A 24,875-nucleotide genomic window follows, 5' to 3' on the forward strand; every position below is an offset into this window, starting at 1 on the left:
GTTGGCAAGAGGGGCGCAGCAGGATCAGACCAGGCCAGCACAGGGCCTGGCCCCTGCCCCAGTAGCGGGGCAGTGTGGGCAAAAGCCACTGGACTAGGAACTGATGGACTCAGTTACGGTACAGGGTGACAGGGTCCTGGCCTTTTAAGTGAATTAGTTTATGCAGTATTTAAAGAGAAGTGTTCTCTGGAATAATAAGTATTCCCACTAGGTTTTTAGACTGCTGAGAGGCAATAAATACACTGCTAGCAAAACTGTCCTCACCTTCAAGAGTTTTGGTAGAACTGAGGGCAAAGGTCTCCTCTTTCTCATAAGTATCTCCCACTTCTTCCCAGGCAGCAGCAAAGTTAGGCTTCAGAACCTTCTGAATGTGGTCAGACAGATTCACTTCCAGGTCTTCCAGCTAGCAGATACAAGCAGAGGTCAGCAAACCGAGGTCCTTTCAGCACAGAACAGAGATGGAAGGGGCTGACTCGTGGGGCTTTATCCCTCTGTATTACATCCCGTGCAGCCTGGGACACGCTCAGTTACCAAACTAGTGGGAAGCCCTGTAGTCTCGCCAGCTCTAACGATGTAGGCCTTAGCAAAGGAAAGCAAGAAGTATGGCGAGAGCCACATTCAGATCAACACCTATACCCCAGGGGGTACAAAGTACTCCTATTGCCACACCTAACCATCAAGTTCAAGCCATACAGGGCCTTCTGAACTCAGCATTCACTAAAAGGTGGATATTTCTTAAAAATTTCCCTTGCAGTCTATGGAGGCTTTTTAGTCCATGATGTAGCCACACTATAAGCCAACTAAAAGCTGCTGATCAAAACCACCCCCCCCCCCGATATTTTAAATAAAACTTAATGAAAATCATGTACTTATTTTCATCTTGTAATTACCCCTATTATAAAGACAGAAAAAAGAGTGAGTTTTGTTTTGGTCAGGGAGTGGTGAGTCTCACTTCTGGTGGGCACTGCGCACTCCCATCACAGAGGAGGATCAGCCCCAGCCCTCCTCAGCTATGACCTGAGCAGACTGAAACTAAAACCCCTGAAGTTCATGTCAGGTGTTCCCAGAAAAATGCTCTTTTCAGGCAGAGGACAGTGGTGCAAGGGTGTCGTGGGGTCCCCGCCCAGGGGAGACTCACCACATACTCGTCCTCATACCCCTCCTCAGCTGGAGTTCCGGTGTCAGGGTCGCAGTCCCGGACAGTGAACTTCATGGTGCAGCTAAAGCTGCCTGCAGCTGGAGGAGGAAGAACAGGCCAGCCTTGTCAGTGGGCAGCACAGGCACATGGCTCCCGCCAGTGACTCCAGGAGCAGTGCTTGCTCTTGGCACTGTTCTGTATTACCAGATGCGACATACGACACTGGCGTCTAGGGTAGTAGTTCCCAGTAGCAGTCTGTAAGCTGGTTAAAAGGCAGTCTCATGAAAGCTTATTTTAAACCTATGCCCCACTGTGGGTCAGAATCATACAGAAGAGAGGACACCGGCACAAGTGTTTTGTGCCAGTGCAAAGAAAGCAGCAGGGGAGAAACTCCGGGGGGCTTCCGGCCATGCCCATCAAAGGGGGCTACGTGAAGAAAAAATGTAAGAACTGCTACCTTAGGTGCTAACAAAGCAAAAAACAGGGGCGGTAAAAAAAGCACAGAGATCATTAAATAACACTAAGCACAACTGAGTCTGAATTTCAAAAGACAATACTGCCGGCAGACTGGGGACCGACAGTGGTCCCCAACCACAGTGGGGAGTGATGTGGACGCCAGGCCGGCGCACAGAACACGCCGTGTGGCGAACAGCAGAGGGGGAGACTGGGTAGGGAGCTGCCAGGTCTCAAGCACTGGACAGGAGACTTTGACTAAATATGAAAGGGGGTTAATGAGGAGGTTCCAGCAGTGGTCCCCATGGATGAATCTGCCTTATGCCGACCTTCAGCCGACAGGGGGTAGGGCAGCAAGGGGGAGCTAACACGGCCAGGCCAGTGTCATGCGTGGAAAAGCAAGCAACAGTTACATGTTCTGAGATGACTGGTTGGAAGTAATAGGAAATGGAGGTAGGGGCACATTTTTGGAAAGTGAACTTCATGAAGATAGGGGTTTCTGAGCTTTCTTGAGGAAGGGGTTTATTAACGGGGTGAAGTGAGGGTCCCACGCATGGTCTGGAAAAGGCTCACAGGTACACAAATATTAGAAACTGGGGAGTTAAAAAATTATTTGGGGCACAGGCAAGGAAGGAAAGGACAGACTCAGCTGTAAAGGCCATATATGACCATGTGGGTAGTAAGACTTTTCATCTGCTCAGTTTTAATTTAAACTCCCTCCAAACATGTAGTAAATGTCAGTATGTGTTAACATTGTATGTAAAGGTGTAAACTATGGTGCCAGACTCTTAGCTAAAAAGATGACTGAGACGTGACCTTTTTCTCCAATAGCTGATTGGGTAGGAGTTAAATAAAGAGTCTGTGTGTGTGTGAGAGAGAGCCACTTATATACCTATGACATCACAACTCAATGCCATAGGCTCTTTAATATAACTTTTAATAGCAGCCTGTGTGGGAGTGCAGGATTAACAGCCTGGGGGCATCATTAAACATTTGAAACATGTGACAGTTTAACTGATCTCCAAAGATGTGAGAGAGCTTTGGTGCATGGAGGAAGATGCGTGAACTAAAGGAAAGAGGTCGGAAAAGCCATGGGTAGTTGGAAATAGTAAGAGATATACAAATGGCTGGGCGCTGAGAAGAGTTTTTGTACAGGAACAAATCTGAAATACCTTGTATTTCAAATGAAGGAGACTGCGTATTTCCCAGCAGGCTCTGGGGAGCTGAGGCAGTCCAGAGGCTGCAGTGTTAGAGATAGTGAGGGTCACTGGCGGGTGTCCTGTGAAGGGTGGGTCTGAGTTCAGAGAACAAATGGATTTAATCAAGCATGTTGAAGCAGGACGATAGTAGGCTGACCCACGGAGAGACAGTGACCTTTCCAGACTATAGAGTCCTTTTAAAAAAAAAAAATGATTTTATTTATTTATTTTTAGAGAGGGAAGGGAGGGAGATAGAGAGAAACATCAATGTGCGGTTGCTGGGGGTCACGGCCTGCAACCCAGGCATGTGCCCTGACTGGGAATCGAACCTACAACGCTTTGGTTTACAGCCCGCACTCAATCCACTAGCTACGCCAGCCAGGGCCTAGAGCCTGTTTTAATGCAGGAGGGGTTGATGGAAGTATGTTCATGGTTAAGTTCAGTTAGGGTTTTCTGCGGGAGGAAGAGGGACGAAGAAAAGAAAAAAAAGTGGAAGTTAACACAGACCTGGAATGGGTTGGCTGAGGTATTTAGGACAGTGAAGGGAGAGACATGGGGTTATGGCTGGGACAAAGGTCATGATCAAGTAAGGAGGGGAGGCGGGACAGACGTTAGTAATGTCAGGTACGGGAACCCCTGCGGGGATCCGACTGAGCGGGAGGACACCCACAGCCCAGGAAGAGGAAAACAAGGAGTAGAGCAGGAACAATGGCAGATCCCAACCTCGGCACACTGGCTGAATTTCTGTGCAAGTAAAGACAAAAGATGCTTATGTCTAAGTAAGTGATACAGAGACTCTAAATAAACAAATAGGAATGGTATTAGTAGAGATTATGTTCCTGAAACTTCAGGGGCAAGTTTTTAAGGACAGGGTGTGGCTGATACGGTGGGGTTTCAGGGAATCGGAGGTGAACTCCAGGGGAACCACGGTAACACTCTATCGATATTGCTAGAAAGGAGGGGGGTCATAGGGTGTGGGGGATGAGGGGAGGGGCTGGGAGGGGGCCCTTCTGTGGCAAGAGAACAATGTGGAGTCCCCTGCCATCCCAGAAGGATGAGAGCATCATGAACACAGGCAGGCCAGTGACGGAAGGGAGTCTGAGAAGGACGCCCTGAAGGTCCACATTAAAGCTGTTTTCAGAGTGAGGCTTGTCTTGTGAGGACTGACTGAACTGGGAGAGGACTGCTGGGGAGAGTGTACACAGGAGCACAGAACTAGAGAAGAGATGGGTGCTGGGTGGTCTGTAAGGGGAGCGATGTGGACGCCAGGCCGGCGCAGAGAACACGCCGTGTGGCGAACAGCAGAGGGGGAGACAGGGCAGGGAGCTCCAGGTCTCAAGCACTGGACAGGAGACTTTGACTAAATAAGAAAGGGGGTTATGAGGAAGTTCCAGAAAGCTTTGCTGGAATAATAATGAGAGAACAGGATGTGGCCAATGGGGCTAAAAGGGACAGGCGTGAACCAGGCTAATCACCGCACCCACACAGGTCTGCACGGAACTGCGAAGGGGGCGCGGGTGGTCTCGTGTGCAGGAAGCCGAGGAGGATGACAGTGAGCTGAGCAGTGGGCGCCCAAAACGAGGGGTCTGTGCCTGCCGGGAAGGAGGCCGGATCACGCAGATGCTACACCCGTGACGGGAGCGGGGTGGGGGAACGGTGAAGACGAGGTGTTCCGCCAGGACAGATATGGGGGAAGAGGAGAGGTGCGGAAAAGCACCACGAAAGTTGCCCTCAGACGAAAAGGGGTCCCTGAGGAATGACGGACATCCACTGGAAGGATGAGTGCATTCCAGGGCCGAAAGTCACAAGCAGTGAGCAAGGAGAGAGGCTGGAGGCAAAGAAGGACGTGCTGTGGGGCAGGGGGATCTACAAGGCAGACGGGGTGTGGAATAAGGATCTAGAATGGGGCGTCCTGTCAGAGTGCAAAACCGGTCTAATATGTCCACCTTTTGGCTATAAAGATCATACTGTAATGTGAAGTATAGAGAAAGAGGGAGGAGCAAGGACAAGAGTAGGAGGAAGTAGTAGACTAGTTCTTGAGGCACCGGTTTGCAAGAAAATTGTTAATCAAAGGACCTGGGTGACAAGAGTTTATAAGGAAACTGAGATGAACGCTGATAAAGAGCTACAGCTGGCAGCTCGCGAGATCCCAGGCCTCACTGGCCTGGAGGGTGTGGGCAGAGAGTCTGTCCAGAGGGCGGATGGGGACTGTATTCGATGGGGACGGTGAGGACCCTGTGCACCCATCCCTTCTGTAGAGAGGTGGTAACTGAAGGGATGGTGCCGGATAATTAGAATATCCTAGTTTATTGTATAGTGTGTTGGGAAGGCTGGTTGCTCTGAGAAGCTGTCCTGCCATGTGAGGTTTGGCTAAAAGGGAAATATTTCCTAGAGAGACTTGTATGAACAGCCCACGGAGGGGGGAGAGAGGATGAAGAGGCTGGAGTTGGAGACTGGGGAGAAGGCAGAGGATCTAAGCTGGAGTGCAGAATGTAAGGCGCGAGTAGGGAAGGGCACTAAAGAGGGCCAGACCGAGGACACCGGGGCGCGGCAGAGCTGTGTCTTAACTAGAGATGTGAGCGAAGCTAGATGACGACCAAAGGAGGGCGGCTGTGCGAAGGGAGTGGCCGCACGAGAACTGGTGTTGGCCGGAGTGCAGTGTGGGGAATCTTAGTGAAGCAACAAGGGTGACCGATAGAGGGAAGGAATGAAGAGCCTAAAGGGGTGGGTTTCGGGCACGGCCAGTGGCAGGAACCCCGTGAGGTATGGACCGCACTGAGAGTGCACGTGTATTTAGAAGGGTGTGGAGGGAACATGAAAGAAAAGACTACTGAGTCCACGAGAAAGGATATAAAAATGGTAACTGAAAAAACAAGCAGTAAAAGGGAGAAAACTGTACTTGAACAATGATTAAAATAAAAAAAACCCCAAAAAACAAAGACAAGTGACTGTGTAGGTAACGGGGGTTTCTGTGGGGCCAGTCAAGGAAGAGAGTGGAAGAGTCTGAAGGAGTGATGGTTCATTCTGAAGACTGGCAGGTTCTGACAGGAAGGATATGGCACCACACTTACACCAAAGGCATGCCTGGGTAATGGAGAGACTGGGAACTATGTGCAGTGAGCACTACAGGAAAGGTGTTGAGAGTGGGTGGACTGGAATGGGCAGGTAAGACGAACAGAATTCCCAGAATGGGCAACCCTGTAAGATTTCATAATGAGTCTTAAAACGCTGGGTCTTAATGCCAGACTTTGAAAAGCAGTGCTGCATACGATGGGAGCCAACTGAGGCCTGAGCAATAGCGGGCAGTTTTAATGAGGAGGTCCTGGAGATGGGTTACGGTGAACCCTGATGTAACGGCAGGGCACAACCCAAAAGGCCCCAGGAGAAATCTGAGTGGTTTGCCTGCAGCATGAAGACCAGCGTGGGGGATGAGTGGCTAGAGATCATGCTGGGAACCCAACTCCAGTGTGAAGCTTCATCTCTTGTTTCCGTGTTCAGGCGATAGATGAAGTTATACTGTATGTAATTAAGATGTGTGTGTGTGTGGGGGGGCAAACCACCAAAGGGAGATACAAATGATTATCATGCAAATGACACATTATAGTTACCCTTAGCATTTCCTCTGTCCTGTGAAGATTTTTCTGAAGTGAGAGGCAGTCACGGGGCAGACAGCCTGACTAGGGAGGGAGTGATGCTAGGAGGAAACTGAGTCTATTGGAAAGAAATGTGCCTGGCAGCTGCAAGGAGGGAGGCTGGAGATAAGGTAGCCTGTTTCCTTAGGGCAAGATAGGTAATGAGGGGAGTGGGAATGGGGGCACCATATGGCAGCTGCCCCCAGACGGAAAGGTCATTTGAACACTGGCGGGTATTGGCTGGAGGGAGAATTTCTCTTTGCAGCTAATATTAGGATTAGCTGAGAAATAGAGAAGCCACTGAGGAGACTTGTAAGGAAGGGTATAACTAATTATAGTATTGTTTACCGACTCTACTTAAATTTTAAAAAAGAAAGGATAGTAGAAAAGGGGAAATGGAGGCTCAAGAATGGAAAGGGGCCATATGAAGTGAGTCAGGTGGGGAGTTTGCAGGAGAGCAGCATGGCCAATGGGTAAGGGACAGTAGGAACTTCGGTAGGATGATTTCATATGAATTTAGCTTACAGAGAGGAAAGAGGGAAGGCAGCTAACTAAGAAGTGAGGCTGTGATGGAGAACTGTTCAGGAAGCTGTGGAAGGGGGAGGGCAGAGAGGAGCCACAGGGACGGACCCATAATCCAGTCCACACAGTCTGAACACTGAGCGCTGAACACGAGGTGCCTGTGAATCCAGGAGAGGCCCCGGAACCCATGGGGATGATGCGTGCGCACGAGGTTCCTGAATGAGGGAGGGGCGCTGACTAAGGCGGTGTTTCTACAGGGCAAAACAAAGGGGGGTAAAACAGCAAAGGTAAAACTGGGGCCAGGGGAGGAAGTATCATTTAATTCTGATGTAGAAAATGCCACTGATACTGGAGGTAGTGGCACAACACTTGAGCCACAGAGCATGACGAGAAAGGAGGATCGACAGGTTAGAAGCTATCTAAGGTGAAGGCTTGTCTTGTGATAATTGAATGGGGGAAAAAGTGAGGGTCAGAAGGGGAGGAAACCCTCCCAAAATACGCATTCTTCACTATGCGTATGAAATACGCATGAAACCTTCACTATGAAAGGTTAAGAAATGGGGGAGAAACCTCCAAAGGAAAATTGTAAAGAACAGTGTCCTATAAGAGGGACATTAAAGATATACTCAGAAATTAAGGAAACATTAGGATTTGCAGAAAATGAGAGAAACAACACAGGAAACTTGGATGAATAAGTAGCAAAGAAGGAGAGAGCAAAACATGGTTGGAAACTAGGGAGAGGGGATGTGTGGATTAGGCTAGTGTGCAGAGCACACGGTGTAGAAAGCTTACAAATGTTAGGGCATTGAAGAAGGCCAAATGGGAACACCAGGAAAAAGCTGGAAACTTGTCAGACTTATGTGTTACCAAGGAGGGAGGATGAGGTGAAAAGGAAGCAAAGTAACAACTGGAGTACGAGGTTTTGCTGTCCGGGAGGCGTTGTTGGGAACGCGCTGGAAGCAACAGGTGTGGCCCCCACAGTGGAAGGTCAGAAACAGACAGTGGGGATGGACATAAAGAGCAGGCCGGGGGCGGGCTCCCATGAAGTTCAGGCTGAAGTGGGAGTTCACACGGACGCAGGGAAGGGTGTTGGACGCAATGGGAGGGGGACGGCAGTGGGTTGTGCAGTGACTGGCCACCATGAGGGGAGTCTATCCAGAAAAGACCGCTGGAGCCCATGACAATGATGTGTAGCTGAAAGAGATGCTGAAGATAAGGTGGCACATTTCTCTAGGGGGAAAGGAAGAACAAGACAGAAAGGAATGGAAGAAGCAAAGTGGAGAGTCCTACAGATGTGAAGGGATGATTTTAAGAACGGCAGATATTGACTGGTGGATTATGGCACCACACTTAGACCAAGGGTATGATGGAATAGGGAGGAGAGAGTTTGTTAGCCGAGTAAAGGACCACTGCATGAATCAGAGAAGACTTAAGAGTAAGTGGGCTGGCAACAATGCAGCTCAGGTGTATAATAGAGAGACCTGGGGTGGTGACCTTGAAGGGGGTCAGATGGTATAGGAAGGCCCCATGGCAACGAGTGGTGTTTCTGAGAGTTTCAAGGTCCTAGACAGCAATGGGAATTAGAGAGCAGGCTGGTTATCAATGCCATGGGTAAAATCTTTAGTTAAAACTTGGTTAATAGAGAAGTCTAAGGGAGTTCTAGTAAGATGAATTCTCCTAGAAAGACAGTACTAGAACCTTAAAGTGCATCAGGAGCATGGACAAGTGGTTTGTCTGCAGAGAAGATCATCTGTATTTCTTGAGGAATGGCTGGGAATCACGAGAGAAGTAAACTCAGGAGAAAAATCCTCTATCCACTGCTATGACACACTGATAGTAGCTGGGATGGACAGCTGAGATGTGGCAGACATAACAATATGCAAGAAGAGAGGCATTTTAACCTAAGTAATAGGCGCATTACATGAATCAGAGCAGGGTTCCCAGTTGTCAGGAGTAAAAAGGCAAAAGTAAAAAAGGTTAAAAACACCCCAAATGGAGAAATCTGTAAGATCTCGAAGCCGTTAGCTGGTTGAAAAGTCTGGTGTTGCATGAAGGCTGCAGTGAGCGGTGCACATAGCGAGGCCGAAGTAAAGGCCTGCGCACAGAAAGGAGACAAGCTCTGCACGTCTTGAAGAGGAAAAAAATTTTAGGGAATTTATATACATATTATTTATGGATAACAAATATTTATTAAAATTATAAAACATGTATGAGGATAAGTATCAAATTATATAGTGAGTTTCTTTTGGAAGGGAGAGAGGTACATGATTTTGAAGTAGTACAGAGGAAGTCTCAATTATATGTGCAATATTTTATGTCTTTAAAAACCCTCAAATAAAATTAAGATATAAAGAAGTAGGGTAGTCACTATGAATTTTGTAGGATGGAAAAGTTTAATTAAAGGGCTTGGCTGGCGGGAACAGTGGGAGGGGCACCAGTACAAATCTTGATGAAAAGCCATTGACAGCAACCTCAAAGGTGTCTGTCTGCAGAACTAGAGAGGGTGGGTGGGTAGTTTATTTGGTAACAGGATGATCTGTATTTGGTAAGAAGTGGGCGAGTCTCATTAAGGAGTGTATCTCTGGAGTACATGCACCTCAAGAGAAAAATAATATAACTCACTATGATTAGAGAGGGAAGCTGGAAATATTATAGATGTCGCTATTTACGACAGAGCAAATCACCACGTGAAATCAGGAAGAACTTGTAGGAAAGTGATGTTAAGTTTGCTCAGAAATTGAAATACGTGAGAGAAACTATTGAGACATGCATTTAAAGAAGAAAAAGTAGAGAAACTTTAAAGCTGAAATCTAATTAAGGAGAGAGTGTATGGTGCCCAGTATAGAGTTTTGCAAAATGTTAAACAAGAAAGGGCATCACAAAGGGCCAGGGTGAGGAGCAATGAGGTATCAGGGTTGGAAACCCAGTGAAGACCTGGATGCTGAGTCAGATGTCAAACAGCTGAGGAAAGAGGGGTGAGCATGGCTGAGAAAGAACTGGAGTATGGCGTGTTGCTGCCCAGAAAGCTTTGTAGGAAAAGATCTGAAGCAGTCGGTGTCGTCAGTGAGAGTGAGAGGTTAGAGATTAAATGCGATGGACCTTAAATGGGTCAGAGCAGGAATCCTAGGAAAGTCTGGCCTGAATGGCGGGGGAGTAGATTCCGAGTGTAGGAAACAAGGAAGATGGAAGAAGGCCGGACTGAATGCTAAACAACAGAGGTGTGTGTAACCGGGAGAAATGATCAGATTCCCTGGAGAGAGGTAGCTGAGAAGAGGAGAATGTTGGAGGAAATGTGTGGAGTTTGCAGCAAAAGGAGGAAGGGAATGGAAGAGCTGTGCTCAAGTTGCTTGCAGACGTTTGAATGGTCACACTGAGAGGGGGAATGGCCATTGCTTCATACTAAGGCCAAAGATCAGGACAGAATAAAAAGAAAGAGAGGGTGGTAAGTAGAGGGGCACTGTATGAATTAGAGAGCAGCTCTGAGTAGATGGTGTGGTGACAACACAGACAGGTGTGAAGGAAAGAAACAGCTGTCAGAGCTCAGGACGAGGGGAGGAGGGGAGAGGAGGCAGGGCTGAGAAAGAGCTGGGAGGCTGGTTTAGACAAGTGGTTGCTTGCTGGGAAAGGTTAGAAAGAGATGGATTAAGATGAACTCTGATAAGTAGCATTGGTGGAAACTAAACACATCACCACTGACCTTTTAGAAGGTCTGGATTGGATACTTTTTCTGTAGAACAAATGAATGCTAGTGGTTGAGGAATGGATGAGAATCACTTAGAGGGAATAGTGATTCCCTAAACCTCATGGGAAGAGTCCTGTATTCAGTGAGCTACAGAGCCAGTGAGTAAAAGATACATGGGATGTTTAAGTTCTGGCAGAGCAAATATTCAGAAAGACTCATGGAAGACCTACCTATAAGTTTAATTTGCTGAGAATTTAAGGAATCATGTCAGAACTGGGTGAAAGTGAGAGACACAACTGAAAAGATTTGTATTAAAAAAACATGGGAAAGGGAAAGGACGAGAAGATGCTGGCTGGAAAGGGGACATATGAATTAGGCCAGGTTTGCAATCTGCAAGGTGCCAAATAGCAAATACTGCCGAGACCAGAATGAGGAACGCAGGCAACCCCAGATAGCTAGCTGCTCACATTATCCCAGTGCTCCTTAACATGAAAAGTGTGTGTCCACCATCACCATGTGCTTGTCTGTATCCACACATCACCACGTGCTTGTCTGTATCCACACATCACCATGTGCTCGGGACATTCTCGTGCTCGCAAAAATCTTAAGTCTATACACAAGACTCTTTGGGATGGTATACGTCTGCCGCAGGCATAGCTCTTCTACTGCTAGGCTTACGTCCTAGGCTCCAGGGCGTTAAATGTGTTGTGCACTCTATCTGTCCTCTTCCCTACAACATGCATGGAGCAACGCAAGCAATTCGCCAGTCGGTAAGTAAATGTTTTCACAAAGTTTCTTCATGAAAATTGTTTTCAAATTTTCTGCATTTCATTTAAAATATGTATATGCTTTATCTCGAAAAACCTACCACATTTCTTGCAGTTATAAAAGGAGAATGCAATTGCAGTCTTACAGTATGGGATCATTCTGTAATGCATACAAACATGCACACTAATGGATGCATTGTATGTTAAATAATCACATAGTTACCCTTTAAAATGGTTTATATGATACGAAATACATAAGTTTTTATAACAGTATTTTTGTGATGGCTGAAAAAATATGTTGGACTTTTTAAAGGGAGATGGTTGAGGGCATTTTCACATTCAACATATTGCAATATAAGCATTTACTAGCAAAAATTATTATTGGCCATACTGTAAACAAAGGGTAACATTAATTGCTTGTACGTATAAAGCAGCTGAGTCAATAACAGAACTGTGTGGTAAGGCAGTTCTTGAAGGAACAAATGGGCCAGATAAAATGTTAGGTAAAGATGAAACTTAAGAGGCAGTGTCCAGAAAAGTACATCTGCATGGAAAAGAGCAGTCAACAGAGAAAGTTTAGAGACAGGTTCAGTGACGTGGACCAAAAAAAAAAAAAAAAAAAAGGTAAGTTGCAAGGAATAAACAGAAAACTAAAGCAACTCAGCAAAAATTGTAGGATAGAGGAAATACAGAACTGGATTTGGTGATGGATGTAGAACAAAAAGGAGGGCCCAGGAGGAAGGTATTAGTTAGCTTATGAGAATAACACATACCCACTATTTGGATGGTTAATAGAAGAGAGAAGGGGGGAAAACAACAAAAAACGGGGGGGAGAGCAAAATGTACCTCTAGATGGGAAAGGCCATGTGAAGAATGACTGAGAAACAAGGTTTGGTGCTGCCATTATATCTCATGGAGCAAGGAAGGACGCAGGTGACAGGAACTAAGTGAAAAGAGCACTGTGTGGACCAGATATTTATTTCAAAGTAACTAGAGTAAGTACAGGGTAAAGTGGCTTCTGAGAAGGGCGACCCAGAAATCCGGGGACAACAGAAGTGGTACGTAAAGCAAGGACATGGATGCAGGACTGAGGGCGGGGCGCAGGTACTGCAGAAAGTAAAGGCAGATGGAAATGAGTCAGAAGGCAATGACTGGCCCTGGAGTAGAGACAAAGGCAAGATGGAAAAGACAGACTGACTTGTACATTTATTCCAATTCCAAAAACGGGGCTGAAAACGGTAAGACAGAGATCAAGAGGACCTGAGCTGACACGAGGGAAAGGGTACCATGCAGGAGAGTTGAAAAAGACACATCCGTAATGAGGAAGGACTTTCTAACTTTCTTAGAAAGATGGTACGGAACTGATTATGGAATGGGGCGGGGCGAGGCAGGGTTTAAATACGGCAGAGAAGAGAGAGAGGTGCGGAATGGATGTGTGGAACTAGAGGTACACAGAAGACTAAAGGAACCCCTGAGAAAGAACAGTGAGACAAAATGTCCTTACTGACAGTGGAGGTGAAAGAGGCAGAAAGGAGAGGCACTCTGCATGAGTTACACTCACTATACAGAGAATGAGAAGCTCAGTGCACAGCAAACCCGTTGCACGACAGGGATAAGAGCAGAGCGGGTGAATTATGGCTGCTGGACAGAGGACCTTGCCAGACTTGTCACAGTACATACACCTAAAACACACAAAGCATTAATGAAAGAAGGGAAAACATTCTATGGGAAACAGAAGGAACGCAGGCTAAGAATAAGGGGTTAAGAGTGTATGTACCTTTTTATAGCTTAGTGTTCAGGGTGGTTCAAAATTTCAACAAGATCCAGAAGAGAAAGAAACAAGAGACTCGCAGTGAGAATGGAGTGGAGGAATGAGGAATGAGAGGAGGAGGTGAGAGCGTGTCTGGGAAATAGTAACTATCAAAGGGTCAGTGCATCAGTTTCCAAAGTTCAATCAGAGAAAGTCAACACTTAGCACTTTGAAAACCTAGAAAAAATAAACACTGGAATGAATAAAACACTGGCATGCAATAAAAAGTTAAGTAAATAATAAGGTCATACTAGAAAATAATGACTCTTGACAGAGAAGGACAGACCCGAGAAAACAACAAGTATAACTGAAGAGTAGGCAGGCATTTCGGGGAGGAAGGAGTAAACATGGAGGGAGGCGGTGGCTGCTAGAGGACAGTACGGAACAGTGTCAGAGTGGGGCCAACGCTGGGGCTTTTCATGAGCAGTGTCAAGGGCAAGAGTTGGAAGGGTTAAGGCACGAAGGAAAAAGTCCACTCGGGGTCAGGCTGAGCTTCCATGCAGTGATTCTTCCCGTGGGGGGGAGGGGTGAGTTTCACCCGAGGGTGGGTGGGCATGCCCCCAGGGAGGCCTATCACAGCATCTGAGGGGGAGCAGGGCTCTGCTCAAAACAATAAAACCAAAAATTTCAAAAACAAACACAAAAACACACCCAAAAGATGTTGCTGATAGGCCGCCTTGGGGGTCATGCACCTTCGGGTGAGAATCACTGGGTGGAAAGGCAGAGGGAACAGGCAGCTGGGCAGAGAGGTGAGGCAGGAGCAGGTGGGCCCCGGAGTCAGGGTAGGTGGAGGCATCAGAGTCAAGACTGTGAGACATGGGGGCAGAGGGTCCTGGACCAGGCAGACAGGGAGCAAGTGGATGTAGCTGAGAAGGCACCTGGAGAGATAGGGGGCGGGGGTCACCTTCAGTGAGCAGGGAGTGGAGCACCAAGGTTCTGCAGCTGAGGACCTTGAGGGGTTGAGGAATGTCAGGTTGTATGGATGTGAGCAGGGAGCCCTGGATGGGATACCAACCCAGAGAGAGGGGCCGCTGGGACGGGAGACAACACAGAAAAGGAGCATCTGGGGGAGAGAAGAATGGTAGGTGAGGATGGACAGGAGGAGGGGTGGACAGCAGGACTCAGGGCTCTATGTGCAGGTAGAGATGAAGCACCAGGGTGTTGGGTGTGGCTAGCAGGGGGTTGGAGGGCGGGCTGAGGCAAAAGTCCCACAGTGATAAGGAAAGGCAGTGGAATCAGAGGAAGAGAGTCCCCAAGAGCTGTGTCGGAAGAGAGAGCAAGAAAGGACTCTTTATGGTGATGTGAGTGGTTCCAAAAAGGAACATTTGTGGGTCCCGGTGGCAACCACTGTCGGGATCCACTGGCTGTGAGCAGGAGATGGTGGTGATAGTGCAGATTCGGTCCAGTGTGTGGAGGCAGAGGGGACTGAGGTTTGGTGTGAATGAGGTGGGGGACCAAGAAAGGAGCACACAGGGGTCTGCTGATTGCAGCCTTAGATTCCTGGACTGTAGGTGCATGTGTGTCCCACGGCCCAGGTAGGACAGTTCCTTGCTCTGTGTGCAGTAGGGAAGCTAAGTAGGAGGGATGTGAACCTGGGACAGGAGGTAGGAGATCAGGTGAGCGGTCCCAGTCTCGGGCAGAGTATTGCAGGGAGGATGTGCTCCAACTGAACTCAACAGAGAAGTCAAAGATGAGTGTGGACATGGAGAACCCAGGAACTTTCCTCCTCTGATTTTCTCCTTGTCCAAGGGTGTGCAGAAGCCCACGCAGGGTGAAGATCACAGAGAGACAGACCAATGAGGAAGGCAGGAGAGGTGGGAGGACACCTGAGGAGAGGAGGAGGATGACGACGAGGAGGAGAGAAGTGTCCCATAGAAACGTTGGGGATAAATCACCCTGTCAGGGCAGGGCTTGGTGAGAGGAGCAGAGGTCACAGAGCGGCACAGGGAAGCCACCACCATGTCATAATGGTGGGCCTGGAAAGGTAAACTCCTCAGGGGTGAATGGGGAGAGCAGACGGATTCAGTGTAATGTTTCTGAGGAAGAAAGCCTGTCAACCAGGCAGTATGAGTGCCAGTCAGGAAAGGAGCACAAGTCAAGGAAAGATCAGGGAACCTATCACATGACCAGCAGGTGGTCGGGGAAAGTAGGATGGGACAGGCAAGATAAAGTAGAGGGTCCCTTGAACAAGAGTGGGAGAGAAGGCTAAGATGGAGTAAGCAAGGATCAGTCTCCTTCTTGGTGGACAGAGAGACACTGGTACCTCCTGTAGACACGAGAACATGGTCCCGTGAATCTGAGACGGTTTGGCCAGGTGTCACAGAATAGGAGAGAGAACCTCAGCAATGCTCCAGGGACTCAGACTGGTGAGGAATGAATGGTGGACAGTGGGATGGTGGCCTGAGGAGATGCCAGTCTGGGCACACTGGCCATGTGAGGGGTCGGGGGAGGTGTGAACTGGTAGCTGGAGGGAGCGGAGCAGGGCAGCACCAAGGCAGGGAGCCATGGCCCAGACATTTGATGACCTGGGGCCTCAGGACGAGCAGGGGAGTGGGCCACAATGACGGGTGCACAGGAAACAGGGCAGCGTTGTGCATTAAGGTGGAGCCTGGACAGACACCATGGCAGGCAAAGTCAGAGACTTCAGGTGAGCTCATGAGCATGGACTCTGGTGTGTGGGCAGCACAGGCTTAGAAAAGGTGGGAGAGCAGGTGGGACCTATAGAAGAGGTGACATTTCACAGTGATCACTGTACTCCCCACTGTGCCATTTCAGTGGGGGTGGCAAGGCTGGAGGTGTTGCAGGTGGCCGAGAGACTCCACAGAAGGGAAGGAGAGGAGGATGGTGGAACGTCCTACCCAGTGGGGTGTCAGAGGTCTAGTCCTAGAAGGCAGCAGAGGGTACACAGAACAGAGCAAGCGGTGGGTTGGAAAGGGCAACTCTTTCCTGAAAGGCTGGATCTGGTGGGAAACAGGGTACAAGGCAGAAGAGGATTGACAGTGAGAGGAGGGTCTTAAAACCCACACGTGACTGTTGTGAGGAATCTGTGGGCAGGAGGGGGAAGAGGACGGTATCAATGAGGTTGGAAAGGTGAGGGTGACAGGCAGGGGAGCATCACAGGGTCTGAGGGAGGACAGATGGGAGCAGTGGTGGAGGGAGTAAGGAGGAAGTGACGGGTGAACTGTACTGTTCTGTGGGCAAGGGCTGGATGAAAAGGGGGCAGAGAAGATGAAGGAATGGAGATAGGCCAAGGGTAAAGATAAAAAGAGCCAGGAAGGTTGGCAGTGGCCAGGGAAGGACTGAGTGAGGAGAGATGTTCTTGGAAAGGAATGCAGCCTGCTGAGGGGCTGAAAGAGTGTGAGCAGGGAGAACAGGTGTCCGGAGGGAGCACAGCCCTGTGGAGAAGGAAGGGCCCCCAGTACAAGTAAATGGCAGGTTTAGGGAGCTCAGGAGATGCCGGGGACTCGAGAAGAGGCAGGATGACTCTCCTTGTCTAGGAGAGAATGGAAACTGTGCTGATAAAGGTCTCAGGAAGGAGAGACCCAAGAGGGCCTAGCTACACAGGGGAGGGTCACCCTCCAGAGACAGACAGAGTGCTGGGAGACACTAAGGGGAGGATGGAGACTGTAGCGCAGTGGAAGGGAGAGGAGCAAGGAGAAGAGGGAGGTGGCAGGTAGGAATCTGGGTTGATCTCAGAGGTGACAAAGGGGAAGGAAGTTCACATTGCTCAAACCAGCCAGCGTGAGCCCTGCTATGGAGGAAGAGGGTTGGGAAAGGGATGGCAAGCAGTGAGTGGAGGGCAGTGGATGATGCTGCGGCCTTGAAATTTGTGGCAGAGGTAGAATGTTTCCCCGGGCTCTTTATCAGAGATGGAGCAGGGGCGGGGTGTGAGGAGGGAAGGGATGTCAAGTCAGGAGTCGGGTCTGGCTTGCCAGGGCTGGACAGGAGGGCAGTGTTGTGATCAGTGGGGCTGCAGGTGGGTTTGGGGGACCGGAGCCAAGCTCCATGCACAGGGAAATCCTCTCCTTTATTGGAGATGTGCACTGATTCCATGTCTCGTGTTAAGAGGATGACGACTGGTTGAGGAGAAAGAGGGGATGACCAGGGGATGCGCCCAGAGAGGTCACGGGAGAGCGGCTGCAGGAAGGGGGAAGGGAAAGGTCCGGTGGGTGGGAAATGCCCAAAGACTCATGAGGACCACAGGGGCTCTGCAGTGGGATGGTGACAGGTGTCTGTGAGGAGGAGTAAGGTAGAGAGTGGGGACAATAGCAAGTGTGGAAGAAATAACGCCCTACTGCAGACCGAGGTTCTGTGAAGAGTAAATAAAAAAGGGAGTCGGGTGGTTCCAGAGGACAGTGCCGGGACAGTGCGAGAGTGAGGAGATGCTGGGATTGTTCAGGAAAGGTGTGCGTGGCAAGCAGCAGAAGGCTAGAGGCACAGGGAGAGTGCAGCCCAGGAGTCAGGTGGGCTTCCACAGCAGTGATTCTTCCCGGGGGGTGGGGGGGGTGAATTTCACCCAAGGGGGGGTGAAATTCACCAGAGGGTGGGTGGGCACGCCCCCAGGGGGGCCTATCACAGCATCTGAGGGGGAGCAGGGCTCTGCTCAAAACAACAAAACCAAAAAAATTTCAAAAACAAACACAAAAACACACCCGAAAGATGTTGCTGATAGGCCGCCTTGGGGGTCATGCACCCTCGGGTAGAATGACTGGGTGGAAGGGCAGAGGGGAGACAGCTGGGCAGAGAGGTGAGGCAGGAGCAGGTGGGCCCCAGAGTCAGGGGAGGTGGAGGCATCAGAGTCAAGACTGTGAGACATGGGGGCAGAGGGCCCTGGACCAGGCAGACAGCGAACAAAGGATGTCATTGAGGAGGCCGGTGGGCATGGCTGGGAGACATTACTGGCAGGGCTGGAGCACTGACTGGGCTGCACTAAAGGGTTTGCTTGAGATGAACAGCTGAGAAAGGCAGAGTAGGAAGGAAGAAAGTTGGGTTATGTGGACGTGAGCAGAGAGCACCAGATGGGGCAAGAGGACGGGAGGCTCACTGAAGGACGTTAGCTGGGGGAGAGACGACCGCCTGTGGAGAGGAGGCGAGAAGGGGCTGACGAAGCACCCAGGGCACTGTAGAGGTCGAGACTACTGCTGTGGTGTTGGGTGTAGGGCAAGAGGGGCCACACAACGCAAATTTCTCATGGAGACAGGAATAAGGTGTTTTCTGAATGGAAATGTGGAAGGGCACAGGGACTGATATTTGCAAGTTCCGTAGAAGACCAGAGGGGCCAGCAGGGGCTGGTGGGGGGAGTGTGGGGATTCAGTTCAGTGTGTCTGAGGCAATGCTGATGGAATTAGGATGAGTGAGTGGGGGATCAGGAAGAGCGCACACAGCAGAGCAGGCTACTGAGTCCAGCTGGGAGACTCGCAGACAGTATTCGAAAGAGCGTCGCATGGCTCAGTTCCTGTGCTGCGTATGCAGTAGAGAAGCAGAGCAGGAGAGATGAGGCACCCAGGCCCAGGAGGCTGAGATCCTGTGAGCAGTCTCGAACCCTGGGAGAGCGTGGCAGAGGAGACATGGTCCAACAAGCCAGAAGAGTGACAGAGCAGGCGATGGCGTCTTGTAGCCTGGGCAGGATAGGCTTGTTGAGAGGTTCAGGGGACCACTGAGTCAGGAAAGCAATGGCTAAGAGCCTAGAGGAGGGAGCGAACGTGGAGAATCCAGGTATTTTGCCCGCAAAAGTTGGCCAGGGGTGTGAGGAAGCCCACGCAGCAGGAGGAGCACAGTGCTGGTAAAGCAAGCGAGGCAGGGGAGCGGCAGGAGGGACCTGGGGATGAGGTGCTGAGATCGTGGCCCGCAGACAATGTGGGGACAACTTGGTCAGGGAGTGGCAGGGCGAGAAGATGAAAGGGAAGAGCAAAGGCTGCAGAAGCCATGACCGTCTCCTGACTGGCAGACCTGATATGGTAGAGAGCTTGGCAGTGACTTCGGACAGCAGACGGATTCAGCACAATATGCTGGGGCTGTCCGGGCGGCATGAGCCCGAGGAAAGAGGGGGACAGATGTCAGGAAAGGACCAGTGATTCATGTGATGACTGGCAGGTGCAGGGAGACGGTCAGGGGAGTGCAAGGGAAGAGAGACAGACAGCAGGGCTGAAGAACTTCACGGACATGGGCGGGGCTCGGCGTTAGGAAAGGGGCCCTGTGGAAAATGGGAAGGTGGCTCAAAGAGCTCCCAACCTGGGGACATCAGGAGATTTGGGGCAACAGTGGTGACGTGCGAGGTGTTGAGGACAGACTGCAGGAACAGAGCAGAGCCGACATGCAGTGGCCTGGGCCCGTGGGGGCTGCACGTGGCGAGAGGGCACGTGATGACGGGCATGCGAGAGGAAACAGCAGCACTGCACAGGAGGACTGACCCTGCAGGGAAACCGTGGCCGGTGGCCTCAGGGAGTGAGATGGACTTGTGTGGACAGAAGCCAGGGTGCGGGCAGCACATGCATGTAGAAATGGGAGGGGAGTGGATGGGCACCAAGGTGGAGATGACGTTTCATAGTGGTGATGGAGTCCAAGCTGTGCTACTCCAGGGAGGCTGAGGGGGTGGGGCTGGGACGTGGCGGGGAGCCCCCACAAGGGAAGTAGAAAAGGATGGGGACCTTCAAAAACAGGGTGGTGTCATAGGGCTAGTCCGAGAAGATAGTGCGGGTAGCAGCAAAGGGGCACAGAGGGACAGAGCAAAAGGTGGATGTCAGGGGGTGGAGGAGGGGGTCTTGCTCAGGGGCTAGACTGGGTGAAAAACAGAAGGGGCAATGCAGAATGGGATGGAGGACGAGGAGGGTCTTAAAACCTGTACAAAGGGGTCGTGAGGGAAGCGCAGCCAAGAAGGGAAGAGGGCAAAAGGGGGATGAGAGTAGTGTCCATGGAGATTGGGAGGTCAAGGGCAAACGGCAGGGATGCATTTTGGGTCCTGATGAAGGAGAGATGGAAGCAGCAGAGGGGAGGGAAGGAAAAGAATGGGAAGTGGTGGGACAGGCTGTTTGTTCTGCGAGCAAGGGCTTGATTCGAAGAGGGAAGAGGAAAGAAAAGTGAGATGGGACAAGGCTAAGAAACAGCGAGTGTAAAAGGAAGGTGCTAGAGAAGTAAAAGGACCTGATGAGTGACAGTAGATGGTTTCAGAAAGAACATGGTATGAGGAGGGGTGCAAAGAGTTTGAGCAGTGAGAGCGGGTTGCAGGAGTGAGCACAACCCTGTGGAGAAGGGACGGCTCAGTGTAGGTAAATGAGAGCCATCAGGGAGCTATGAGATCTGTGAGCCCTAGAGAGACGCAGGGTGCTTTCCCTGGGCCATCATGGGAAAGAGAAGTGCCTCACAGGGTGGCAAGAAGGAACGTCCAAACAGGCTTTGAAACAGCAAGACGGGAGGGTCACCTTCCAGAGACAAAGTGATGGGAGGCGCCTAAGGGACAAGGAAGGGTGCAGCACAGTGGAAGGGAGAGGGCTGGACACCAACAAGGGGAGCAAGGAGAAGAGGGAGGCGGCAGAGGCGGCATCCCGGCAGATCTCAGCGGCGCCAACGGGAAGGCGTGCAGAACTCTGGGGCCAGTCAGTGTGAGCAGCGGCACAGGGAAGGAGGAGCAGGAAATGGGTGGCTAGCAGGGCTTTGAGTGCTGTAGCAAGGGTAGAACTTTCTGGCCAGGCTCTTTGGATCCGGTGGGGGTAGGGTGGGAGGATGGGATGGGTGAGGAAGGGGGTCAGATTTGGATATAGGTCTGGTTTGATAGGAGGGCAGGGTTGGGACTGATGAGTTTTGGGGTGGGGACAGGATACATGAGCCAAAGGGCAGCATGTGAAACAACCACCTTTAACTGGGCTTGTGGACTGATTCCATGTCGTGTCGGGGGTGATGGCGACAGGTGAAGGAGGGAGTGGGGGAAGACCAGAGCGTCCACCCAGAGAGGACACAGAAGAGTGGCTACTGGAAAGGGGGAAGGGAAAGGTCTGGTGGGCAGGAAACACAGAAGGGCGTGAGGAGGACAGTGTCACAGATGTGAGGGGGATGGGTAACTTAGGGAAAGTGCTGAGGAGGACTAGGTTTGGACCAAAGATACTGTCACAATTCCTAAGACTCATAAAGGATGGGGACAGGAGGGGTATCAGGGTGTGTGTGTGTGTGTGTGTGTGTGTGAGAGAGAGAGAGAGACAGACAGACAGACAGACAGAGACAGAGAGACAGAGAGAGAGAGAGAGGGAGACAGAGAGGGAAGAATGCTGCAATGCTGACTGGGGTTTGGGGCATGCTGGGTGACGAGGAGGAGATGTGGAGGGAACGTGGTGGTTCCAAGGGGACAGTGCCGGGACAGTGTGCGAGTGGGGGCGAATGCTGGGAATTTGAAGAAAAAGTGTTGATGGCAAGTGACTGAAGGGTAAGAGGCACAAAGAAAGGATGTTCATTCAGAGGGTCAGGTGGGCTTCCACAGCAGTGATTTTTCCCCGGGGGGTGGGGGGGGTGAGTTTCACCCAAGGGTGGGGGTGAAATTCACCAGAGGGTGGGTGGGCACGCCCCCCAGGGAGGCCTATCACAGCATCTGAGGGGGAGCAGGGCTCTGCTCAAAACAACAAAACCAAAAATATTGAAAAAACAAACACAAAAAACACACCCAAAAGATGTTGCTGATAGGCCGCCTTGGGGGTCATGCACCCTCGGGTGAGAATGACTGGGTGGAAGGGCAGAGGGGACAGACAGCTGGGCAGAGAGGTGAGGCAGGAGCAGGTGGGCCCCGGAGTCAGGGCAGGTGGAGGCATCAGAGTCAAGACTGTGAGACATGGGGGCAGAGGGCCCTGGACCAAGCAGACAGCGAACAAATGGATGTAGCCGAGAAGGCACCTGGGGGGTGGGTTGGGATTAGGGACTAGAGCACAGCATGGGGTCCCAAGGACCCTTGAGTAGGGCTGAGTCTCTTGGTAGGGGCGAGTGACTGGAACTGGGGTTGTGTGAATGTGAGCACAGAGCAGTCAATGGGACATGCACCCTAAGGGAAAGGGAGACAGGAGAGGAGAGGAGAGGAGAGGAGAGGAGAGGAGAGGAGACGACACGGGAGGAGAGAACCTGGGAGAGAGGTGCCTGCTAGCTAGTGAGGAAGAGGAGGAGGGGTGGACGGCAGTGCTGACAGCAACACCCAGGGCTCTATGCAGCTCGAGACTGGCTACTTGGTGTTAGGTGTTGGGTTAGCAGGTGCTAGAGTAAGAGGAAGGGCTGAGGGCCAAAGTCCTTGGGGACAAGAAAAGTTAGGGGAGTCAGAGGAGGCTCCTCAGAGCCGTGTGAGAAGAGTGGGCAACCAAGGGGTCTGCATGGAGACATGGAAGGTTACAGGGAGGGACGTTTGCAGGTCCCGGGAAGAACCCACAGTGGTCCCGCAGGGTGTGGGCAGGGGTTGGTGGGCGAACGTGTGGACTCAGTGCAGTGTGTCTGAGGCAGTGACGGCTGAACTGGGAGGAGCAGTGTGTGGGGGTCAAGAAGGGAGCACAGCAGAGCAGGCTACTGAATGCAGCTGGCAGATTCACAGACGGTAGCCGACTGTCACATGGCTCAGGGAGGACAGTCCCTCTGCTGTGTATGCAGTGGAGAGGCAAAGCAGGAAACCTGGAACCCCGGAGGTCGGAGATCAGTGAGCAGTCTGGAACACAGAGTGTGGGAGAGGGGACGTGGTCCAGTGGGCCAGGCCAGTGAGAAAGGGCAGGTGACGGTGCCTCTCTGCCAGGGCTGGAGAGGCTTGGTGAGGGGACCTGGGACCACTGTACCGAAAGAGATGGCAGAGAGCCCAAAGGAGAGAGTGGACGTGGAGAAGCAGACATTTTGCCTCAGGGACTTTGGGAGAGACTCAGGTGGGCGCAGAGTAGTACTGTGTAGCAAACAGACACAGAAACAGTGGAGGAGCGAGTGGAGAGGAAGGCAGGGCTGGCATTTCACAACGAGCCCCTACTGTGTGCCTCTGCTGTGCCGGGGGCTGCAGAGTGTGGACGTGTACTTGCAGCTCAGACTCCACACCCAAGTAGGAGAGAATGTGGGAGCTCCGAAAGCTGTGGGGTGTCCTAGGTCTAGTCTGAGAAGATAATGTGGACGGCAAAGGGGCACAGTGACAGAGGCAGGAGTGGGAAGTGGGGGGCTGGAGACAGGCTCTTGTTCAGGAGCCAGGACCCAGTGGACAACAGAGGGGCATACCTGCATGTGACGGAGAACAAGGGGGAGGTCTCAGTTCTCACGAGGACCTTGTGAGGGTGTCGCGGCTGAGAGACAGACAGGGCACATGGGGGACCTGGTGAGTGTCCGCAGAGAGTGGAGGTCAAGGGCGGTCAGCAGGGGTGCATCGGGGGCCCGAGTTAGGAGGAACGGAAGCAGTGGTGGCGAGGGAAGGAAGAGGGGCATGCGGCAGGACTGACTGTGAAGCCCCATGGCCAGTGCCTTTTTCTGAAGGGAGACGGGAGGGGAAGAGCAGTGAGACGGGGAGGCTAGAGAAAAGGGAGGGCAGTGCCTGGACCAGGGGAAGGACCATGGCAGCAGGCGGTTTCAGAGGAGAATGAGCCCTTCGAGGGGATGGAAGAGAGTGACTGGTGAGAGCTCTTCCAAAGAGGGGCGTGCCCCTGTGAAGGGATGCGCCCCTGTGAAGGGACGACGCAGTGCACATAAATGACGAGTACTGCGCGTCTCGGAGGTGCGTGGGCCCTAGAGAAGAGGCAGGGTGCGTTCCACGGAGCCAGGAGGGAAGGGAGATGTGCTGTGTGAGGAACAGCAGCGGGAAGGAATGTCCGGTGGGGCCTTCATGCTGTGCCAGTGAAGGGTCACCTCTCAGACACGAAGTGGTGGTGTGAGGCACCCAGGAGAGGAGGCAGAGTGGCACGCAGGGGAAGGGAGACACTCTAAACACCAACAGGGGGAGCGAGGAGAAGAGGGAGGTGGCAGAGCAGGCATCCCGGAAGGTCTCAGAGGCGCCAACCAGAAGGAAGTTCAGAGTACTGGGGTGAGCCAGCATGAAGACCAGCACAGGAAGGAGGAGCGGAAACGGGTGGCCAAGAGCGGGTAGGGAAAAGCAGCTGCTCCTGTGACCTTAGATGTTGTGACATGGGCAGAACTTTTTGGCCAGGCTCTTTAATACGGATCCGCAGGGTTGGGGTGGGGTGGGGTGGGGGGGAGGGGAGGTGGGTGGGAGGGGGTGGGAGGTGGGGAGGGGGTGGGAGGTTGGGGTGGGAGGCTGGGTCGGGGGGTTGGGGGGTGGGAGGCTGGGTGGGAGCTAGGTCAGGGAGCAGGACAGGCTTTGGGTCTGGGTGAGGGTTGGGTTTCCTGGGGTCAGACGGGAGGGCAGGGATACATGGGGATTGGGGAGGGCTGGGGAATATGAGCCAAGCTTCAGGCTCTGAGAAACCATCTTTAACTGAGCTTGTGGACTAAATCCACATCAGGTGTGGGGGGTGATGACTTCGGATTGAGGAGAGGGTGGGGAAGACCAGTGAATTCACCCAGAGAGGAGTGGGGGAGCAGCTGCTGGAGAGAGGGAGGGAAAAGGTTTGGTTGGCGGGAAAAGGGAGTGTGAAGACCATAGGGGTCAAGAATGACCAGATATGGACCAAACATTGTCACAATTCCTGAGTCATAAAGGGTAAAGGGCAGGAGGGGCATTAGGGGGGTGG

At 51.5% G+C, this 24,875-nt stretch overlaps 1 protein-coding gene across 1 annotated transcript in view; it reads right to left on the reverse strand.

Annotated features, from left to right (window-relative positions):
- Window positions 1–24,875, reverse strand: part of COPG2 (COPI coat complex subunit gamma 2) — a 132,519-nt gene that overhangs the window by 1,230 nt on the left and 106,414 nt on the right. The window contains exons 21-22 of the mRNA XM_028525344.2: window positions 1,139–1,236; window positions 265–403 (exon numbers count right to left, since the gene is read on the reverse strand). Coding sequence (XP_028381145.1) covers window positions 265–403; window positions 1,139–1,236 — 237 coding nt within the window. The remainder of the gene's footprint in view (window positions 1–264; window positions 404–1,138; window positions 1,237–24,875) is intronic.

Source organism: Phyllostomus discolor, chromosome 10 (genome assembly GCF_004126475.2).
Source record: "Phyllostomus discolor isolate MPI-MPIP mPhyDis1 chromosome 10, mPhyDis1.pri.v3, whole genome shotgun sequence".
Taxonomy (NCBI): domain Eukaryota; kingdom Metazoa; phylum Chordata; class Mammalia; order Chiroptera; family Phyllostomidae; genus Phyllostomus; species Phyllostomus discolor.